Here is a 17446-nt window from a genome sequence, read left to right as displayed (position 1 = left end):
GTTTTTTGATGGTCTTGTCATTTTATTTTACTTTATTTATCCACCACACCTTAACAGTCTGATGTGGCTGAAGTTGGCATTAGGTTATTAGCATCCACTTTAAAGTCTTCATCTTCATCACCAAGTCTTGATGTTTTAGTATAGATTTAAATAGACTTCTTTCTACTAAAGGTCTAAAAAAAACACAAGACTAAAACACCTATTAGAAACCCTGTAGATGGATGGAGGAGAACGGTATCTGCATTCGTGTCCTTTTGGCGTGATGGAGAAATCCAGAGCCACTTTATCTTTTGTGCATAACGGGCACGTTTATTCACAACAGAACGATCCTCAGATCAAGGAGTCAGCCATACATGTTAAACATTGCCCATGCGCAGCTCAGCTGCAGAACCAAAGACATCCCTGTCAACAGCTTACCGTAAAACAGCGTGTCTGAACACATCCTAAAACATACGCTTTAACCTTGCCATAACACATTGAGTAGGGGCGCACTTCAATTTTTACATCTTAATACCCCCACTCAAACTTAGCTCACTGTGTTACATAATACTTTACTTATCAGTTTCACAATAACACATTAAACACCAAACAAATTCTGGGAAAACCTTTATAATTTCAGTTTAGTCATCACATCAGCAGTCATTTTTAGCAGTTGTCACGATCTCTCTGATGAAATGGTATTTGATGTCAATGTGTTTGCAGTGAGCTTTTCTTACTCAGACTCACACAGCACCCTGAAACATTGCACCTATCCCTTTCCTTGGATGCCCAGTCAGTAACACAATAAACCTTGAGGCCTAGCATACCTGAAGGGTTTTTGTTAAAACATAACTCCTTTTCCTGAGTACCTTTAAGGTACCTGAGAACATGTGCAACACTGTTCAAGTGTTCTTCTGTAGGATGTCCAAAGAGCTGAGAGAGTTTGCTCACGATAAACTCAGGTCCAGCCTAGTATGAGTTAACAAATAGATTAGACTTCCTACTGCTACTCTGTACTTTCTTACGTTTGCCATCTTCTTTCCGTTGTCAGAATAGACCAGTTTCTGTTCACAAGGGGTCTCTCTTGGTTTGCAGTCTTCCAATCCAAACCTTTCTAAGATCTTATTCACATATCATTTTGACTTGGTTTTTGCTTTGATGGAAAACAATACCCCAAAAATGCTTCAGTCCTCCCAAGTCCTTGGGAGTCCATTTGTTTTACATCACTTAGAGCCTGTTCGCTGCTTCCAGCTAGAATAAGGTCATCAACCCAAATCACAATGATCAGTTTCTCCTCCTGCCTTTCCCCAGAACACAGAAAGTGATCAGCGGGATTCTGTTCAAAACCATTTTCAGTCAAATGCTTGTGTAGCAAGAAGTTCAAGTTTCAACCTTCTTTTAGCCCATAAAGTGACATTTGTACCTTACACACTAGTTTTTGACCTGATTTTATCTTTTTGTTCGAAACCTTGTGGTTGTTTCACAAATATTTCACAGACCATTGGAGCATGCAAACAGTTCTGTCTTGACATCCATTTGGTGTAGGATGAAACCTTCCTGTCCTGCTTTTTGCATCACTACTCTCACAGTTGCCATGTCTGCAGTGGGTGAAAAAGTCTCACTGAAATCTGTCCCTTCTTTCTGGTTATAGCCTTCAGCTACAAACCTTGGTTTATATTTATCAGCTCGGTCAGTTTTAACAGTATGGACCCACCTTCCCTCTACTGTTTTCCTGCCTGTAGACCTCCAGATTTGGAGGTCGTCATTACATTCAGTGTCACAGTCTTGGAGATAAGCCGGTTTCTTTTTGGTTCAAGTTGGACACTTTCTTTGAGCTGTCTCCCGGGGTTTCCCAGCACAGGATTGCTCTGTCACTTCCGGGAGAGTTTCAGGAACCTCACAGTCAGAGTCAACGTATTTACTTGTTTCTTTTTCCATCTCTGCTGGATCATCATTTTTTGTTTCTCTAGGAAACATTCCATCAACACATTCCAAATATGGCTCTGGTGTTTTGTTTTTTTTCCACATGTAGCCCTATTAATGAACTTTACCAGCTGTTGTTTCTGGACTTTACTCTCATTCGGGTAGTAGACTAGGTAAGCTGGGCCATCCTCCATGCAAAAACTCCTTCATTACATCTTGACTAAAACCTTCCTTTCTGTTGTTTGTAAGCCAAACATGTGGAGCCAAATGTATGCATGTTTGCGATATTTGGTTGCTTTCCTGTTAGCATCTTATACCTGTTTTCTTTGCTCTAACTAACACCTGTTCCTGATATAAGCAGCTGTCTTCATCAGGTAGTTATTATTTTACATCTATTATTTTTACATCTCAACAAAACTTATAATGAAAGGGTTTGGGTCAACAAATAATAGCAGGAAATTTAGAAGTTTTTTTAAGTAAAATTTTGCAATTGAATTTTATAAGAAGTTTGAAAATCATACATAAAAAAAGATCTACTTTAAAGTAAAATCGAATGATTCAACTACTAAATTTTTTGTTTTTCAAGTACAAGTTGATTTTTTATTGATGAACTGATACATTTTCTCTAAATTAAGGTCTCTTTTGGCTGTAACTTGCGTTTGTAGGCGTTTTCCTTTCACAAACCTGATTTTTTCAGGAGGGGAGGAGCTCGTGCTTAATGAGCGGGAACAGCTGCGTGCGCGCGCATCCATTTGTTCAGGCGGTACCACTTCCTCGTTCTGCGGCGGGCGGGGGTGGAGGGGGGGTTCCCGTGACGTCCTACCTCGAGCCGGGCCCAGACGCTGCCGCAGAGCCGTCCCTGCTGACAGGAAGCGAGCGCCGGACACATCCGGGCCCGGCCGTTATGCGGCAGCGCTCGGAGCTGATGTGAGCTGCAGGCAGCGGCGCCATCACCATCCCGACGTCTGGAGGTGGGGCGCGGGGGGGGACATGTCCTCGCTAATGGTGGAGGGGGAGCAGCAGTGGGTACCGACACACGTCCTGGTGACGGTGCTGAGGGGCAGAGGCTTGCAGGGCAAGAGCAAGCACGGCACCAGCGACGCCTACGCCATCATCCAGCTGGGGAAGGAGAAGTACTCCACCGGCGTGGCGGAGAAGACCACCGAGCCGGAGTGGGGAGAGGAGTGCACCTTCGAGCTGCAGCCCGACGCGCTGGAGAGCGGGCGGCTGGTGCTGACTGTGATGCACCGGGGGCTGGTGGTCCAGGACGTGTTCCTCGGGCAGGCGGTGATCCAGCTGGGCGAGGTGTTCCACCAGAGCAGATGCCTGAAAAACCAGTAAGTTCTAAAACCTGCGTCCTCTCCCTCCCTCTGATGCTCGTCACCCTACCTCTTCTCCAGGGTTAGGGTTCTGGAGCTGCACCTTTCTTTCTGGGTCTGTGCTGCTGCATCAGGCCCTCCTCAGTCACTCAGCCAGGATCAAAACCCCTGAACTTCTAGAAAGTTCATGTCCTCTTCTGGGCTGCTTCAGTCGGAGGGACGTACAGATGTCACATGTGATAAGATGAAGCATCAGTTGATCTACAGGAAGGTCTGTTTAACAGGACGTGACATCGGGAGAAGATTTTAGCATCCTTCTGGGTTTTTATGGGCTTTTTTAAAAATAGGAACCTCGATTGATCTGAAGTAGATCCTTAAAAGTAGGTGTGATGGTTTGTTCCGGCCCGCTGCTGCTTGAAAAGAACATCTGCCTGAACGGGATTCCTCAAAGACAGATGTTTGGCTTCACCCGACACGTTTGTCCCGTGGAGTACTTGCTGCTGCGCACATGGTGGGGTGGAAAAGGATGACAGAGGTAAAACCTTTGTCACAGATGCCCTTACGGGTAGATATGGGCAAACCTGTATGACATTTCAAGATCGTAGACTACTCTGCGAGCCCATTGGGCGAAAATGTTGATGCACATTTTTTCTAGGAGAATGCTGCCAGCAACAGGTCGTAGCGAACACTTAAGCAACAGGTAAGGGTTAATTAGGAGAGACGCTGGCACATCGTACAGTTTTTTATTATTTTTTTAAACCTAAGCCAGGTAGCCTGCAAGTGAAAGGTGTGCATCCTGGGTCAACCCCCATAGGGTTGCTTGTGACGAAGGCATGAGCACTATCCTAACCCAACTGGACTGGACCAGGCTGGACTGGACCGGGCTTTCACTGAGGAGTGTCAAGTTGTCAGCTGCTCAATTGCCTGTTATAGGACGGTCCCATGATTCCTGGTGGACCCGAGACGGTCTTCCTCCTAAAACGCCAACAGATGCAGGTGCTGGTGTGAGGTGTGAGTTGTAGCAGTTTTAGCCATTAAAAGAACACACCCAGGTGGAATGGAGGTCCTCTTCTCTTGGGAACAGAGGCATTCTGGGATCTGTTAAAAAGTTGGTCACCTGAGCCGGGCAGTGATGTGCGGGGCTGGTGCTTGAAGTTCCATTCTGGATCATGTTCATAAAACCCAACGGAGTTGATGGCAAACGGTGCTCCTGTCAGTTTGCTTGGAATGAGCCGTCACATGACCATCTGTCGTCAAAGATGTCTGCTTCTAACTTTGAAGTGTTGACTCATCAGCCCCTCCTTGAGGTCCGGTTGACCTGACTGGTCTCTGCAGTGGTTTGTTTTTAGGAAAATGAGTCTTACCAAAGCTTCAGTGGATCAGCAGAGGCAGACCAGGATCTGCTCACCTTGGCTGTGGGCTTGAGTTTCATTCAGTGAAGTTTAGATCTGGACTGTGAGATTTCATGTTTCCCAGCAGAAATTTGGTCTATTTTCTTTAAATCTGCAGTTTTATACAAAATACAAACAAAAAACTTAAACTGTATTTGGATAGAAATGACTAAGCACTGCTATTGGCACATGATGAATAAGCACCAGTCAAAGGCTGTATTTGGTATTATGTTCAATGATCTGTAGGTTTAGTCTTGATCGATTAAAAACTTGACAAAAGATGTATGGAAAAGTAATAATCCAGCTTCTCACGACAGTCAGTTCAATGTCATGAGAAGCACTGTGGATTAGAGATGCAACCATTAGGTTTAAACGTCGATTTTTGGGTAATGGTTCTGTTTGGGTTTGATTTCAGATCTATAGACGGTACTTTATTGTCACTGTTACAAAAAAATGGAAAAGTGCTCTTTGGTCATTGCATCACTCAATCATGAAAATAATAATCCACTGTGATACAATTTACGACCTATTGTGGAGGCCATTTACAAAATAACAAGTGCATTAGTAAAAACAGGAAGATACAGCCAATTAATTTTCAACTAGAAAAAGTGCATTTGTTGTGCTAGTTGCTAAAACAAGGATAAAATTAATAAAAATGTTAAAAGGATCTGATTTCATTTGTTTTATTGCAAAACAACAATAAAATACAAAAAATTCTGGAAAATTGCTATTTGTTAATAAGCTACTACCGTTGAATAAAAACCTTTCAGTTTGCTTATGCTAAACCTGGTTCGATCCAAATCCAATAAATTATTCTTAAGTTTAGCACAATGTGTGTTTGAACCATAAGACTTTTACGTTAACCTCATGGTAAACAGTAGTTATGCAACGAGACACGTTCGATTCGACCACAATTCATTTCAATGGTGTAACGTACGATTTAGTTTTAAAGCGAGAATCCCTGTAGAGTCTTCAGCCATGTGACCTGCTGTGTCTGCGAGGCTAAATAATGAACTTTAGGACATAAATGCACAATCCCCTCTGTTTGAGATCATTTTTGTTTCCATCAGCTCTTAAAAAAGACAAAAATCAGAGGTATTAGGAAAAAAAATGTCAGTTCGTTGACCACTTTCTAGAAGCTGTAGAACTTTTCCAGAGCAGGAGATTTTAGTGGGATTTAAATCTAGCTGGTAGTACGGTGGCCCTAGAGTCCAAAACACAAAAGCATTTGTCTAGAAGTGACTTCCTAGGTTCTTCTATTATCGGACATAGTTGTGTTTTTTCACATACCTGATGTGTTTTGACGTCAAAACACATCAGGTATGTGAAAAAACACAACCATGTTTGATAATAGAAGAACCTAAGAAGTTAGTTAACACATACAGACCCTATGAACTGTATTGAACTAACAATCTAGAAGAAGCAATTTAGTCATATTTTAGAAAGCAAAACAAAAATTCCATAAACCAAAAAGTAATTCCTTAAAAAAAAAAACACAATTCCAAAAAAAAATGAAACAAAATAAAAAGGGAACATTTCAGGAATCCAAAGTATTTTCCAAGTGTAATGTGGTTTTTTGGTTTTGGATTTTGGGTGTTGTTGTGATCTTTAATGTTTTTGCTTTGACTGATTCGTTGATGTGATTTTCACTTCACCGTCTAGAAGCTGCAGAACTTTTTCCAGAGCAGCACATTTAGTCATCTAGCTGGTGGAGAAGCCCTCACACCACCAAGAAACTGAAAGTACAAAAGTTCAGACAGTTACTTTTGCCTCTGACTCCAGCGTAGAACAGGACAGAAAATGCTCGCCTGCATGAAATCGTTCCGATTTCTAAAAGCCTGCAGCGCTTGCTTTCCTGTACACTGTGTGAACGTTTGTTGTCCTCCTTCCACCCCTCAGTCCTATTTATCAATAGAAGATCCATATATAAGGGAAATTGAACGTTTCTGAGTAGCTGTGGTCAGCCAAGCAGGAAACGGATCAAGAAGACGTCCGTGAGAAACAGTTTGAGTTTGAGGCGCTGCTGATGGTTGTGGAGTCTCAGTTACTGCAGGTCAGCGTTCCTGTGAAGCGTCGGAACTAACAAGTTCAGATCCACAGCAGGAACATCTGCAGGAGCATTCAGGCTCAGAAGAAGTGGTTTCTGTGCAACGTGTTGACGAAAATGAAGGATGTCGTCATTCATTGGTTGCTGCTCTTTTCTGGGCATCTTCTGGATCAACAGTTCCTTGTAATGAGATTCACAATGAGCTTATTGTTGGAAGGTAACTGTAACCCATTATTCTGAGTGTCAGTGATCACTCTGGTTTTTGTGATGTTTAGTTATGTACCATAGATATAGTTAAATTCATTGGGGGGGTTGGCAGTACGTCAGATGGAGTGAAACAGGAGCAGGTGGAGGTATTGAAGTGTTGGAGACTTCGGCATGGTCATGGAGGAGGAAGATCTGCATCTGTCTTTAGCATTTTAACTGTAACGCCTGTCTTCATGTGGAGTCATGGCAACTGGACCTTATTGAAATGTTTCCTCACTTGTGCGAGTGGTTTCATCAGTCGGAGGGGTGCAGGATTCAGTCCACACTTGTATCCTCCAGGTGGGCCGCTCATGTCTGTGACTGCAGATGTTTTATTTCTGACTGTAAAGGTTTAGGGCTTTATACCAACAGCTTTGTGCCTTCTTCTGCTTTATCAAAGGAGCAGGGTTACTCTGATTGACTAATAGCAGGTAATGCAGGATGCTGCAAGGAGCTGAAGTTGTCAAATATTTCATTCCAGGCTGCTTGTAAGCAGAAGAGGGTTTAAGAGGGGTGAGGTTTAACTTCAACACCAGAGCTTTAACTCCAGTGTTGACAGTTTTTGTGTTACTATGGCTACGATATGAGGAAAACTCAAATGCGACACTAGTGATCTATGTTGCGATGACGATATTGCTTGCGATATATGAACAAATAGCAAAACGACCAAAAACACAATTTCCATTTCACTGCAGTTTAATTCAGAGAGAGTCAACATGCCTTAAATAATACTCCAAATGAAACTAGTCTACATGGGAGGCGAGCATCTAACATAAGAAGGCTTCTTCCAGTTGGACAATGGCATAAATGGGTTTATTTGATTTTTTGCGATAGACATACCGCATAGCTTGATATTGCGCTAAGTCTGGTTGTTACTAACGTTAAGTGTGCAAAGCCGATAAGCAAATCTGCTTTTCTCCTCATCAGAATCCGCTGATTTACGGTGATCGGGTTAACAGTTGAAGAGTAACCCTACGTCGTAGGGCATGTGCTACAGTCTCTGCTTCTAAAGGGTTATGTGCTCTGTGATTGGCTGGTGGCACATGTCAAATAGACTGAGCAGAAATTATTGGTAGATGGGGTGTACTTGTGTAGCGCTTTTCTACCTTGCTTCAAGACCCAAAGCAGATTTTTAATCTTAATTTTCCTCACATATGTCTCCCATCATCAGAAGAAATGCTACAAGAACATGTTAAAAACACCAGGAGGGGCCTTTTATTGGATGTTTGCATCAGTGCTTGAATACGTCATTACAGGGGAAACCGTTCATTGCAGCATTTTCCACATTTTTAACCCACGTGGCTGTTGGATGCTTTGCACCAGGAGAGGTGGATGGACTGATTTTTGGGCCCTGTTGTCCAAAACAAAGCGGACTAAGCGTCTGCGGATCCTCATTGCACCACATTTACCCAGCAGACATTTCCAAATTGTTTGCTTGCTTCTCTAGTTTCAGGCTGTAGCTACCCCCCACCCCTAACAAATGGAGCTTACAGCTATTCCTCCCTCTCGTTCCCCTGCTTTTAAATGCAAAGGAACTTTTTCTGTTGTTCCTTTTCTCAGATTTCTCCAAGTTCTTCTGCTGGTTCCTGCTCATCGTTTTTCCTTAACGTCCTCCTTGACTTCTCGCTCTGGGCTTATCTCTGGTTCTTCTTCAGGTTTCTGCTCGGCTTCTTGATCTTCCCTGTAAGCTCCTGACTTCATTGTTTGGAAAAATATAGATTCAAGCCCTAAATACCATCATGTTAGAGGTTTTCTAAGCTGATAGGTCCTCTGCTCGACCAATGCCTTGTCCAGACTAGTCGTCCGTGTCCTGAGGTAAATGGGCTTTTCTTGTGCATGTCAGAAGCAGGGGAAGTAATGCTGGGACAGGGTGGAGGTCAATGGTTTCCTGTTTTGTGCAGATGTGGAATGGTTGTTTATGAAAATTGGAATCTCTGAATTCCTCAGAAGCAGGAAGACATCACAATCAACCGAGCTCAGGGGAGGAGTTTGCATATCTGTGCCCCTGCAGGGGGTTGTTGGTGTTAGTTCTCTGCTGCATTTCTGTAATGTCGTCCCTGGCCTTTGGGCACTTTGGTTTTTGGGTTTTCTCAGCTCTCATGAAGCAGCTTTTGCCTCAGTCTTTCAAACCGACCTCAGCACTGAGGCGTGGAGCTTCAGCCTTCCTGAGAGTCCTGTGTGAAAGCGGAGACCCGCCCTGGCTAACAGGACCTGTGTGGGAGTATTGGCGCTTGCGTTTTGGGGTGTGTTCCTCACATTAACGGGTCCTTCTACGGTAGTTTAGCAATTGATCAGTTGAACAGCAAGCTCCGGCTCCCTCTGTACTCACAGTTGGATGTTTTGCTATGAGAAGTTGCTGTCCCTCCCTGTTACGTCTGTGGGACACCACGCTTGTGTTTTCTCTGGGATTCTTCTGGGTGTTGGTCCACAGTCATGGGCTCACAGACATGTTTGGGCTCAGCCTGAGGTCTGCAGAGGGAGGATCCGATTTGAGGCTGTGCAGTGGGACGTGTTTTCAGCTTCAACAGGAACTCCCCTTTGTGGGGAGGGGCAGGAAGGGTGCGGGTGGATGACTTAATTTGCCCCTTATTATTGCTGCTCTTTAGGTATCAGAAGGAGACTTTAAGTCTTAGACAAAAGATTCAGATTTGTTGTAAAGAAATTCCTCACCATTGAACCGCCTGAGAGAAAGATTAAGAAATTATTTCTTTTTTTATTCTTGAGATTCCAGTGTTTAGTCGGCCACCAATTGTGCAAGTGGACCAATTTAAAAAGATGAGAGAGGCCTCATCATAGGTACCATATTTATCGGAGTCTAAGTTTTGCATAGCTTTGCATGGGGTGCCATTAATACTCAAATGTTACTTTTGTGTGTTATTTTTTTAAATATAAATAGCAACAACTGGTAGGGGGCGCTGCAGGTGTATGCATCAATATCTGCTACACTACAGAAGAAGAAGCACCACTCAATCTTACGCCGGGCTTTGCAAAACTGTTCAAAGCAACATCGAAGATGAAAAATTCAACGCATTTGGTGATTTGAAGTAATAAAGAGTTCTTAATGCTGTGGTTATCTGAACAGTTATTCATTTTTACACTAATATACCAGAGTGCTGCTATGTTTTATGAAGCCAAATAAGCATCAATCTGTTACAGGAGTGAAGCATAGTATAGTATAGTACAGTATAAAGACAACTGTCCACAACCTCAGTCACACTCCAAACTTCACAGCTGTCAAAGGTCACCAGAAACAAGATCCAGGCTGGGAAGACTGAATCTGGAATCGGTTAGCAGCTTGGTGGGAATTTATCAACTGTTGGAGCAATTAGAAGAAAATTGAAGACATACAAGACCACTGATGATCTCCCTCCATCCAGGATTCCTTGCAAGAACGGTGAGCAAAATTCCCAGAACCACACAGGGGACCTAGTGAACGACCTGCAGGGAGGTGGGATTAAAGTAACCAAGGTTACCAACAGTAACATTTCACTACCAGCACAATACTATCAGCCAGTCAAATTCCTGAAGTGCCAGACAGATTTTGAATGGAAACCTCCTTCCAACAGCAAATGAAATTTGGTCGAGGTTTTCAGGTTGGCAATAATCAGTACCAGGCAACAAAGGAGTGGCTTTGTAAGAAGAATGCCAAGGTCCTGGAGTAGCCTAGCCAGTCTCCAGATCCAAATCTTTGGGGGGAGGTGAAGGTCTGTTTTCTAGCAACGACCCCAAAAAAATTACAGTTCTTGAGAAGATCTGCATGGAGGAATGGACCAAAATAGCAGATACAGTGTGTGGATATAGGAAGACCTACAGAAAACGTTTGACCTGTGACACTGTCAATGAAGGGTACATAAAAAAAGCACAGAGATTAACTGTTGTTTCTGACCAAATACCTGTTTTTCTCCGTGAATTGCAAATAAAATCAGACAATTTGCTTTTCTGGATGTGTTTTTTTCTCATGTTGCCATCAAGTCAGTTGAAGTTTATCTATAATGAACATTACAGGCTTCTCCTATCTTATTAAGTTTTGGATTTGGATTTAGTTGATGTCACGCAATCAAAGCAACAACAAAAAAACACAACACAAACCACAGAAGTTTATTTCAAAAAAAAAAAAAAAAAATATATATATATATATATATATATATATATATATATATATATTCTTTTTTACATGTTTTTTACAGTTGATCACATGTTTTGCAGACCACATGTTTCTTACACTTTCACAGCTGTATTTATTTAATATTTATTTATTTATTTAATAAGAATCTAATTTTTGATAATATTTTCATAATAATTTTAATAATAATTTTATTAAATACTTTTTTGCTCAACGGTGTGTATGATATTTTGCAGATTTCACAACTTTTATCATCAATAGGGCCCTCAAAAATATTTGCCAGGAGAAATTGTTGGCTTGAAAGGTTTCAGTAAACCTTTCAGATCACATGATTGTTTGACTGGTTTTTACTTGATGTGAAATAAATGTGAGACAAATGCGACACGTCAGTGACAAAAAAGTTCAGTGTAATGTAAATATTTCCACATGACTGAACTTTCTAAACAAGATAAAAAAGAAAAAGTGTCAGATATTGTTCTGCAGGTTCACTAACTTGCTCAAAAGTGTCATTCTGGTTCATCTCACGGCTTTTCTTTCCTGCTCTAGCGTTTGGGCGCCTTTGTGGTTTTAGATTGTGATGCGCTGACATTTGTGCTGACTCATGTTTGTGAAGGAAGATTTAAGCCAAACATCATAGTGTCTGCCTTTGATGTTAGTCAGGTGGAGGTTCTAAGACCTGGTTTGGGTTGAGTGCTTTTGGGTAACACTCTATGCATCGTTGCATCGTCGTTCCACCATGACCCCACTGAGTTGGACTGTTCCGCGTGTGGCATGCTGTGAAAGCAGCACAGGAAGTGACATGTTCAAAACAAATTCTGCTTTCTCCTGGGGCTCAGGACTTCCTGCTGCTTCATGGGGGGTTGACGGTTATTTCGTGTCTTCGTTTCCAAGCTGTGGTCTCACAAATAGTCTGAGGCTGCAACTGATGACTATTTTGACTGTTTATAGTTTTGCTGATGAGCATCTATTTCTGCTTTCATAGGTTTGAACATAGGGTGGGGGACTTTGTCACATTAAACTTTTTGAAAATGTAAATTCTAGTTAGTGTTTACGTTATTGCCTAGAGGCTAATGTGAAGTTATTGGAATCTGAGAAACATAAGCAAAACCAAGTTTGTAGAACACCCTTCCTGACTGTCTGAGGAGACGGGTTGCTCCAAAACTCCCCTTTGTGTGGGCCGGCCTCGCGTCCTTCAATGAGACGTTTAAATGACATTCAGAGCCAGATGAGAGCATCCCATGTCTTTCTGTATTTTCTTTTTAACTCCTTAAAACCGAAGCTGTAGCTCCAGTGTTGGCGTTCTTTCTACTACTGTAACTCTTCAATAGTTAACACAATTAGCGTAATTCCAGAACATTCTGCAGCGGAGAAAAGCGCCGAAAAGCAGCTTTGCGTTGTTACGCAACTTTACAGTAGTTATGTCTTGCATATCAGTGCAAAGGCGATATGAAAAGTTGCTTTTCCCTGCATCATAATTGGCTGATTCATGTTGATGGCCTAAACAGTTACATCATGTGAGGGTGGGTGGGTGGAGTCTCATGACTGGCCCTGCACTCTTAAAGCGCTGGTGCTGTGAACTGAGGTAGTTGGACATGAAATTTTTCTGCTATTAACCCTTTAACACCGCAGCGGTAACCTGCGACTCCTAACTAACTCGCTCTCTTTGACCATTTATGTGATCAACGTCAATCAGCTGATTCTGACGCAGAGAGAAGCATCTTTTCCGGAAAGCCATATTGCAACACTTTACAAACATAAAGCTGCATTTCTCCACTTTAGAATCTGCTTGATCTCCGATAATTACGTAAACGGTTGAAAAGTTACAACAGTCAAAGGAATGTAAACACTGGAGCTAAAGGATTTCCAGTAGGAGCTTCTGGACTCTATTCGAAGGCCTTTCTGATCCGAGTCTTTCTTTTCCAGCTGGTACAGGCTCCAGTCCAAATCAGGGAAGAAGGAGAAGGAGCGGGGGGACATCCAGGTCACCATCCAGTTCACCCGCAACAACCTGACCGCCAGCATGTACGACCTGCTCATGAAGGAGAAAGGAGCGTCCCCCTTCACTAAGCTGAAGGAGCGCATCAAGGGAAAGAGGAGGTCCAGCCAGGATGACGCATCATCTGCCGTCCTACCTGGGGGGTATGCCTCTCTGTACCGCCTGCGCCAAAGAATGCCAAGCGACGGAGGTGGGGAGGAGGACTATGAAGATGATGAGGGGGGTGAGGTCCGGAGAAGCAAGATGAGAACATTCTTCTTCAGGGGGAAGCTGCGGAAAACGTCAGACACTCGCTCCAGCACGTCTGTGGGCTCTGAGAGCAGTGAGTCTTCGTCACGAGGGGGGAGCCTCAGTCCTACGGCCGGCATCAGCGTGGTGGTGTCGGACCTCTCCAACTCACCCAGCAACAGCAGCAACCTGACTGCAGACAACAGTCCAGGTGAGTCCTCCCCTCTCCCTACAGAGGAATGCACAGATCTGAACACACAGGTCTGTCCCTGGTGGATCAAATGTCTCTGTGGAGGACACCTGGACGTTCACTTCTCTATTTCAGGACCACCGACTCACAAACACGCCTAAGGGACAATTTGAAGTCACCCTATGAAGCAGGTTTTTGGACTCCGTGAGGAAATGCGTGAATTAAAATGTAAGCTCTCACAGGGAGAACATGCTAATGCAGAAGAAACCCAGCTGGGATTTGAACCAGAACCTGTGCCGCTAGTGCTAAACACCTCCCATTAGCTCCCATCTCTCCCCAGAAATTTCACCCATATTTTAGAGTTATAATAATAATGGTACTTACATTTATGACAGTGGCACCTTTGTTTAAAGCCTTCTTCACATGCTACCTGGTTTTTGGATGGTCCAGGCCTGTGGAGGGTCACAGAGAGGAGCACAGTTGTTGGTTTGTTGGGGGTTTGCTGTTAACCGCGACACGGCGACTCTTGCTGCTTGATCAACAATCCCACACAGTCACAGCTCAACGATGTGCTTGCGTCTCACCTGCTTACCCCCCTTACTTGCCTTCCAGGTGTTCACTACAACCTGTTGTCCGGAGAATACCCACCTAAAAAAAATATGCATGAACATTTTCGCTTTACGGGTTCACCAAGCGGTGTACAACCTTGATATTTCCTGCGGGCCACCTATGTGCCTCATACAGGTATGCCCATTTATCACCCATAAGGGCATTCGTGACTAAGGTTTAAGGTGAAATCGGCACTTATGTGAAAACAAGTTTTTGAACCAAACAAAGATTAAAATCTGAAATTTGTAGCAGATGTGCAGGAGAAAACAAATACAGGACTCCATTAATCTGATTTTGTTCATGAACAAGCCTTTACAAGTCATTAAAGAATAATTACTCCCCCACTATTAAAGAGTCACTCAATGCTGACCGCTGAGGTTTTCTTGACTGAATATCACTAAACCCTTTCTGAGCGTTTACTCTGTGAGGCTGATGGTCGTTGTGATTTTTCCTAGTAGGTCAAACCGTCTTATCTCAAAGGTGCTTTCAATGAAACGGCGGTAAAACTGATGGTCTGAGTCAGGCTCATCAAAGCCTTGAAAACAGGGTGAAGGGTAGGGGCAAATGAGAAATATTTAACATGCAACTTCATCTCCATTAACTTGCAAAGTCAGATTAATTCTCTAACATCATTTAATGAACTATTACAAACTGGTATTCCGTGAGCATCTAAATAAAAATGATTATCATTTAAATAATGAGAACTAAACTACACCTGCTAAACTGCCAGGCTTGTGGAGAGACCTGATGCCTTCAGTGTGTCCTGTGTCTTCATCCCCTCCATGGGACGTGGCGGGAGTACTACCCCGAGAAGGCAGCAGTGGGTCTACTGCAATCTTCTCCCAGGTGATGGCGCTGTCTCTTAACTCAGCCATCCCAGGGACAAACAGACATTTTTATGAGGTCTTGAGCAGAAAGTGACCAGAAAATATCTAGGTCCAGAATCTTAGAATAAATGGGCTACATTTCTTTTTTCACTTCCACAGCCACTGCATTACTGCAGCTGCTTCATCTATCCACCTATCAATTTCACGCTCCAGCTTTCCCTTACTCATGACCCCAAGACCCTCAAACATCTCATCCAGGAGCAGAAGCTCTTTACCCGTCCATGCAGGACAAATCCCTTATTTCTTGTTGAGAACCATGGCCTCCGACTTGGAGGTGCTGGTGCTAGTTCCCGTTCCAGCTGTTTCACACTCAACTGCGAACCACCACATTGCTTTGGTTTAATGAAGCAAACAGAGGAACATCATCTGCAAAATGTAGGGATGAAATCCTACACTCCCCAAAATAAACTCCCACTGGTTGCTCCTAGAAATGCTCTTCTTAAAATGTTTTAGGGCAGGGGTGTCAAACTCATTTTGGTTCGGGGGCCACACTCGGCCCGTCTGATCTCAAGTGGGCCGGACCATAACATAAAAGCAAAATAACAGCTTTTTTTTTAGTTTTTACTCAGTTGGAAAAAATGCTTCAACCAACATAGTAGCCTAATCACTTGAGGCCAATGGATCTCACATAAAATTAATTTCAATTTAAAAAAAGTTGGTCTATTCAAATTAATACAGACTGAATATTTTACATCTGACACTGAACCAATCCAGAAACTTTTTTTTATGGTAAGTCTCTTAGTGGTGCTGGATGTCCTATTCTTTGAGCACTGCAATGTTGATGACATACAAAGCATTTGGGTTTTGCATTCAGCATTCAGCTTCGTGAAAGAAAGAAAAAACTATATCCATTTTTCCTGGAAAGCTCTTCACTCCACTTCACTTTATTTGACAACATTTTGGTCATTAGGGTGTCGCTAATGATCATCCTTATAGCAAGAAAACAGCGGTACCCAGAGAGGACTAGAAACTTGCTTTCTTTTTTAATCATCCTTACGATTTTTACTCTTCATGTGTGGGCCGGAGTAAACCACCTGACGGGCCGGATACAGCCCGCTGGCCGTATGTTTGACACCCCTGTTTTAGGGCATCCCTTCTAGAGTCTTAAACCTTAAGGCCCGTACACACCGGGACGATTTGGCGTGCGATATTCGCCGACGTTTAACGCCTCGTGACTAAACAAAGGGCACCAATGTGAGTGTGCACACCGACGCGAAAAACGCCACGCGTAAAAGCGTCATTTTTAAAAAAACGCCTCGGGTTTGTTTTTTTGGTTTGACGCGCCGCGTCAAAAACTATACGACCAATGAGAATGGCGCTTTTGCACACGTGTCTGGAGCTTCTGAAGTTACTGTAAAACACAACTTGGGGCGCTCAAACATCAAACTGTCTTGCTGAGCACACATACGTCACGGCAAAGAAGATCTACGCCAAGTAGCGTCTACACTGCCGCGAAGAAATAAGACGAAGAAGATGCACTCACTGACGGACTTTCTAAAATATCCCCGAAAACGCTCATGATACATTTTCAGCTCTTGTACCAGTCGATAAAACTCCCCATGTTCTTCTCTTCTTGTATCTATGGGATGTACCCAAATTGACGTCTTTTCCGGCGTCTGTCATCATTCAACAGAACAATAATTTCTTCATCGCTGGAACTGGAGCTGGAGCAGTGACGTGCAATCAGGAGAGGCAGGTGAGGCTGTGCCTCACCTGTCATTATGGGAAGAAAAGAGAAAAAATAAATTCAATTATTATATTTAATCAGTAATTTGTGCTTTGCAGTCATTTTCCATTTAAATTTACCATTTTTGGGTGTTTTTTTCTTTCAAAATCGCTGAATTTCCGCATTTGCCGTTCAGATACTAAGTGACGTGCGATGAGGCACCAGCCCCCTGAGCCTCACCTTGGATTGCGCAATACCTATGCAGTCAGACGGTACTGCTGTCTCTCTGTTTGTCAGTTCAATCACTTGTACTATATGAGCTGAGTTTACATAATTTAGCAGATGTATATGATGTAAAGTGTTTGTTTTTATAAATAACTGTATGTGAGGGACGTGTTTCTTGTGCTGAGTGCTAAACGCCGGCGAAAAAGCCGCTTGGGTGAGGCCAGTAGTTCTCGTGGCTCATGTTAGGGGGCGCCGGTGAGCCCTGAGATTATGACGCAAAAAAAAAAATAGAATAAGTGATGGCAAGCGGCAAGTCATTTTCTTCAGAAGAAGCGGCGTATAGGGTTGTGCCGATGGACGATATCATCGTCCATCGTGATGGGTGACTGACATCCCGATGGAGAGACCACCATCGTGATGCCACGCCCCCGCCACGTTGCGCGTCGACACCATAAGCCGCGGTTAAATGTACAAAATATCTTGATGGGATCAATGGTCGGATTAGAATCCAACCGTGTAGATGGGCCCAGAAAAATGTTTTCAGAATATAAAAACGTTCACTAAGGTCACACTTTCGGTCGGAATAAATCATTCGCACATGCGCAGTAGGGTTTGAA

At 43.2% G+C, this 17446-nt stretch overlaps 1 protein-coding gene across 3 annotated transcripts in view; it reads left to right on the top strand.

The window, feature by feature from the left end:
• The first annotated feature begins 2485 nt into the window (after positions 1–2485).
• Positions 2486–17446, top strand: part of rab11fip5a (RAB11 family interacting protein 5a (class I)) — a 28630-nt gene continuing 13669 nt past the window's right edge. For all 3 annotated transcript variants that reach the window (XM_023951557.2, XM_023951556.2, XM_023951555.2), the window contains exons 1-2: positions 2486–3239; positions 12952–13463. In XM_023951557.2, coding sequence (XP_023807325.1) covers positions 2893–3239; positions 12952–13463 — 859 coding nt within the window. In that variant the 5' untranslated portion in view covers positions 2486–2892. The remainder of the gene's footprint in view (positions 3240–12951; positions 13464–17446) is intronic.

The sequence above is a fragment of the Oryzias latipes genome, chromosome 22 (assembly GCF_053564925.1).
Source record: "Oryzias latipes strain Hd-rR chromosome 22, Olatipes_Hd-rR_3.1".
Taxonomy (NCBI): domain Eukaryota; kingdom Metazoa; phylum Chordata; class Actinopteri; order Beloniformes; family Adrianichthyidae; genus Oryzias; species Oryzias latipes.
This window is presented reverse-complemented; position numbering and strand designations above follow the sequence as displayed.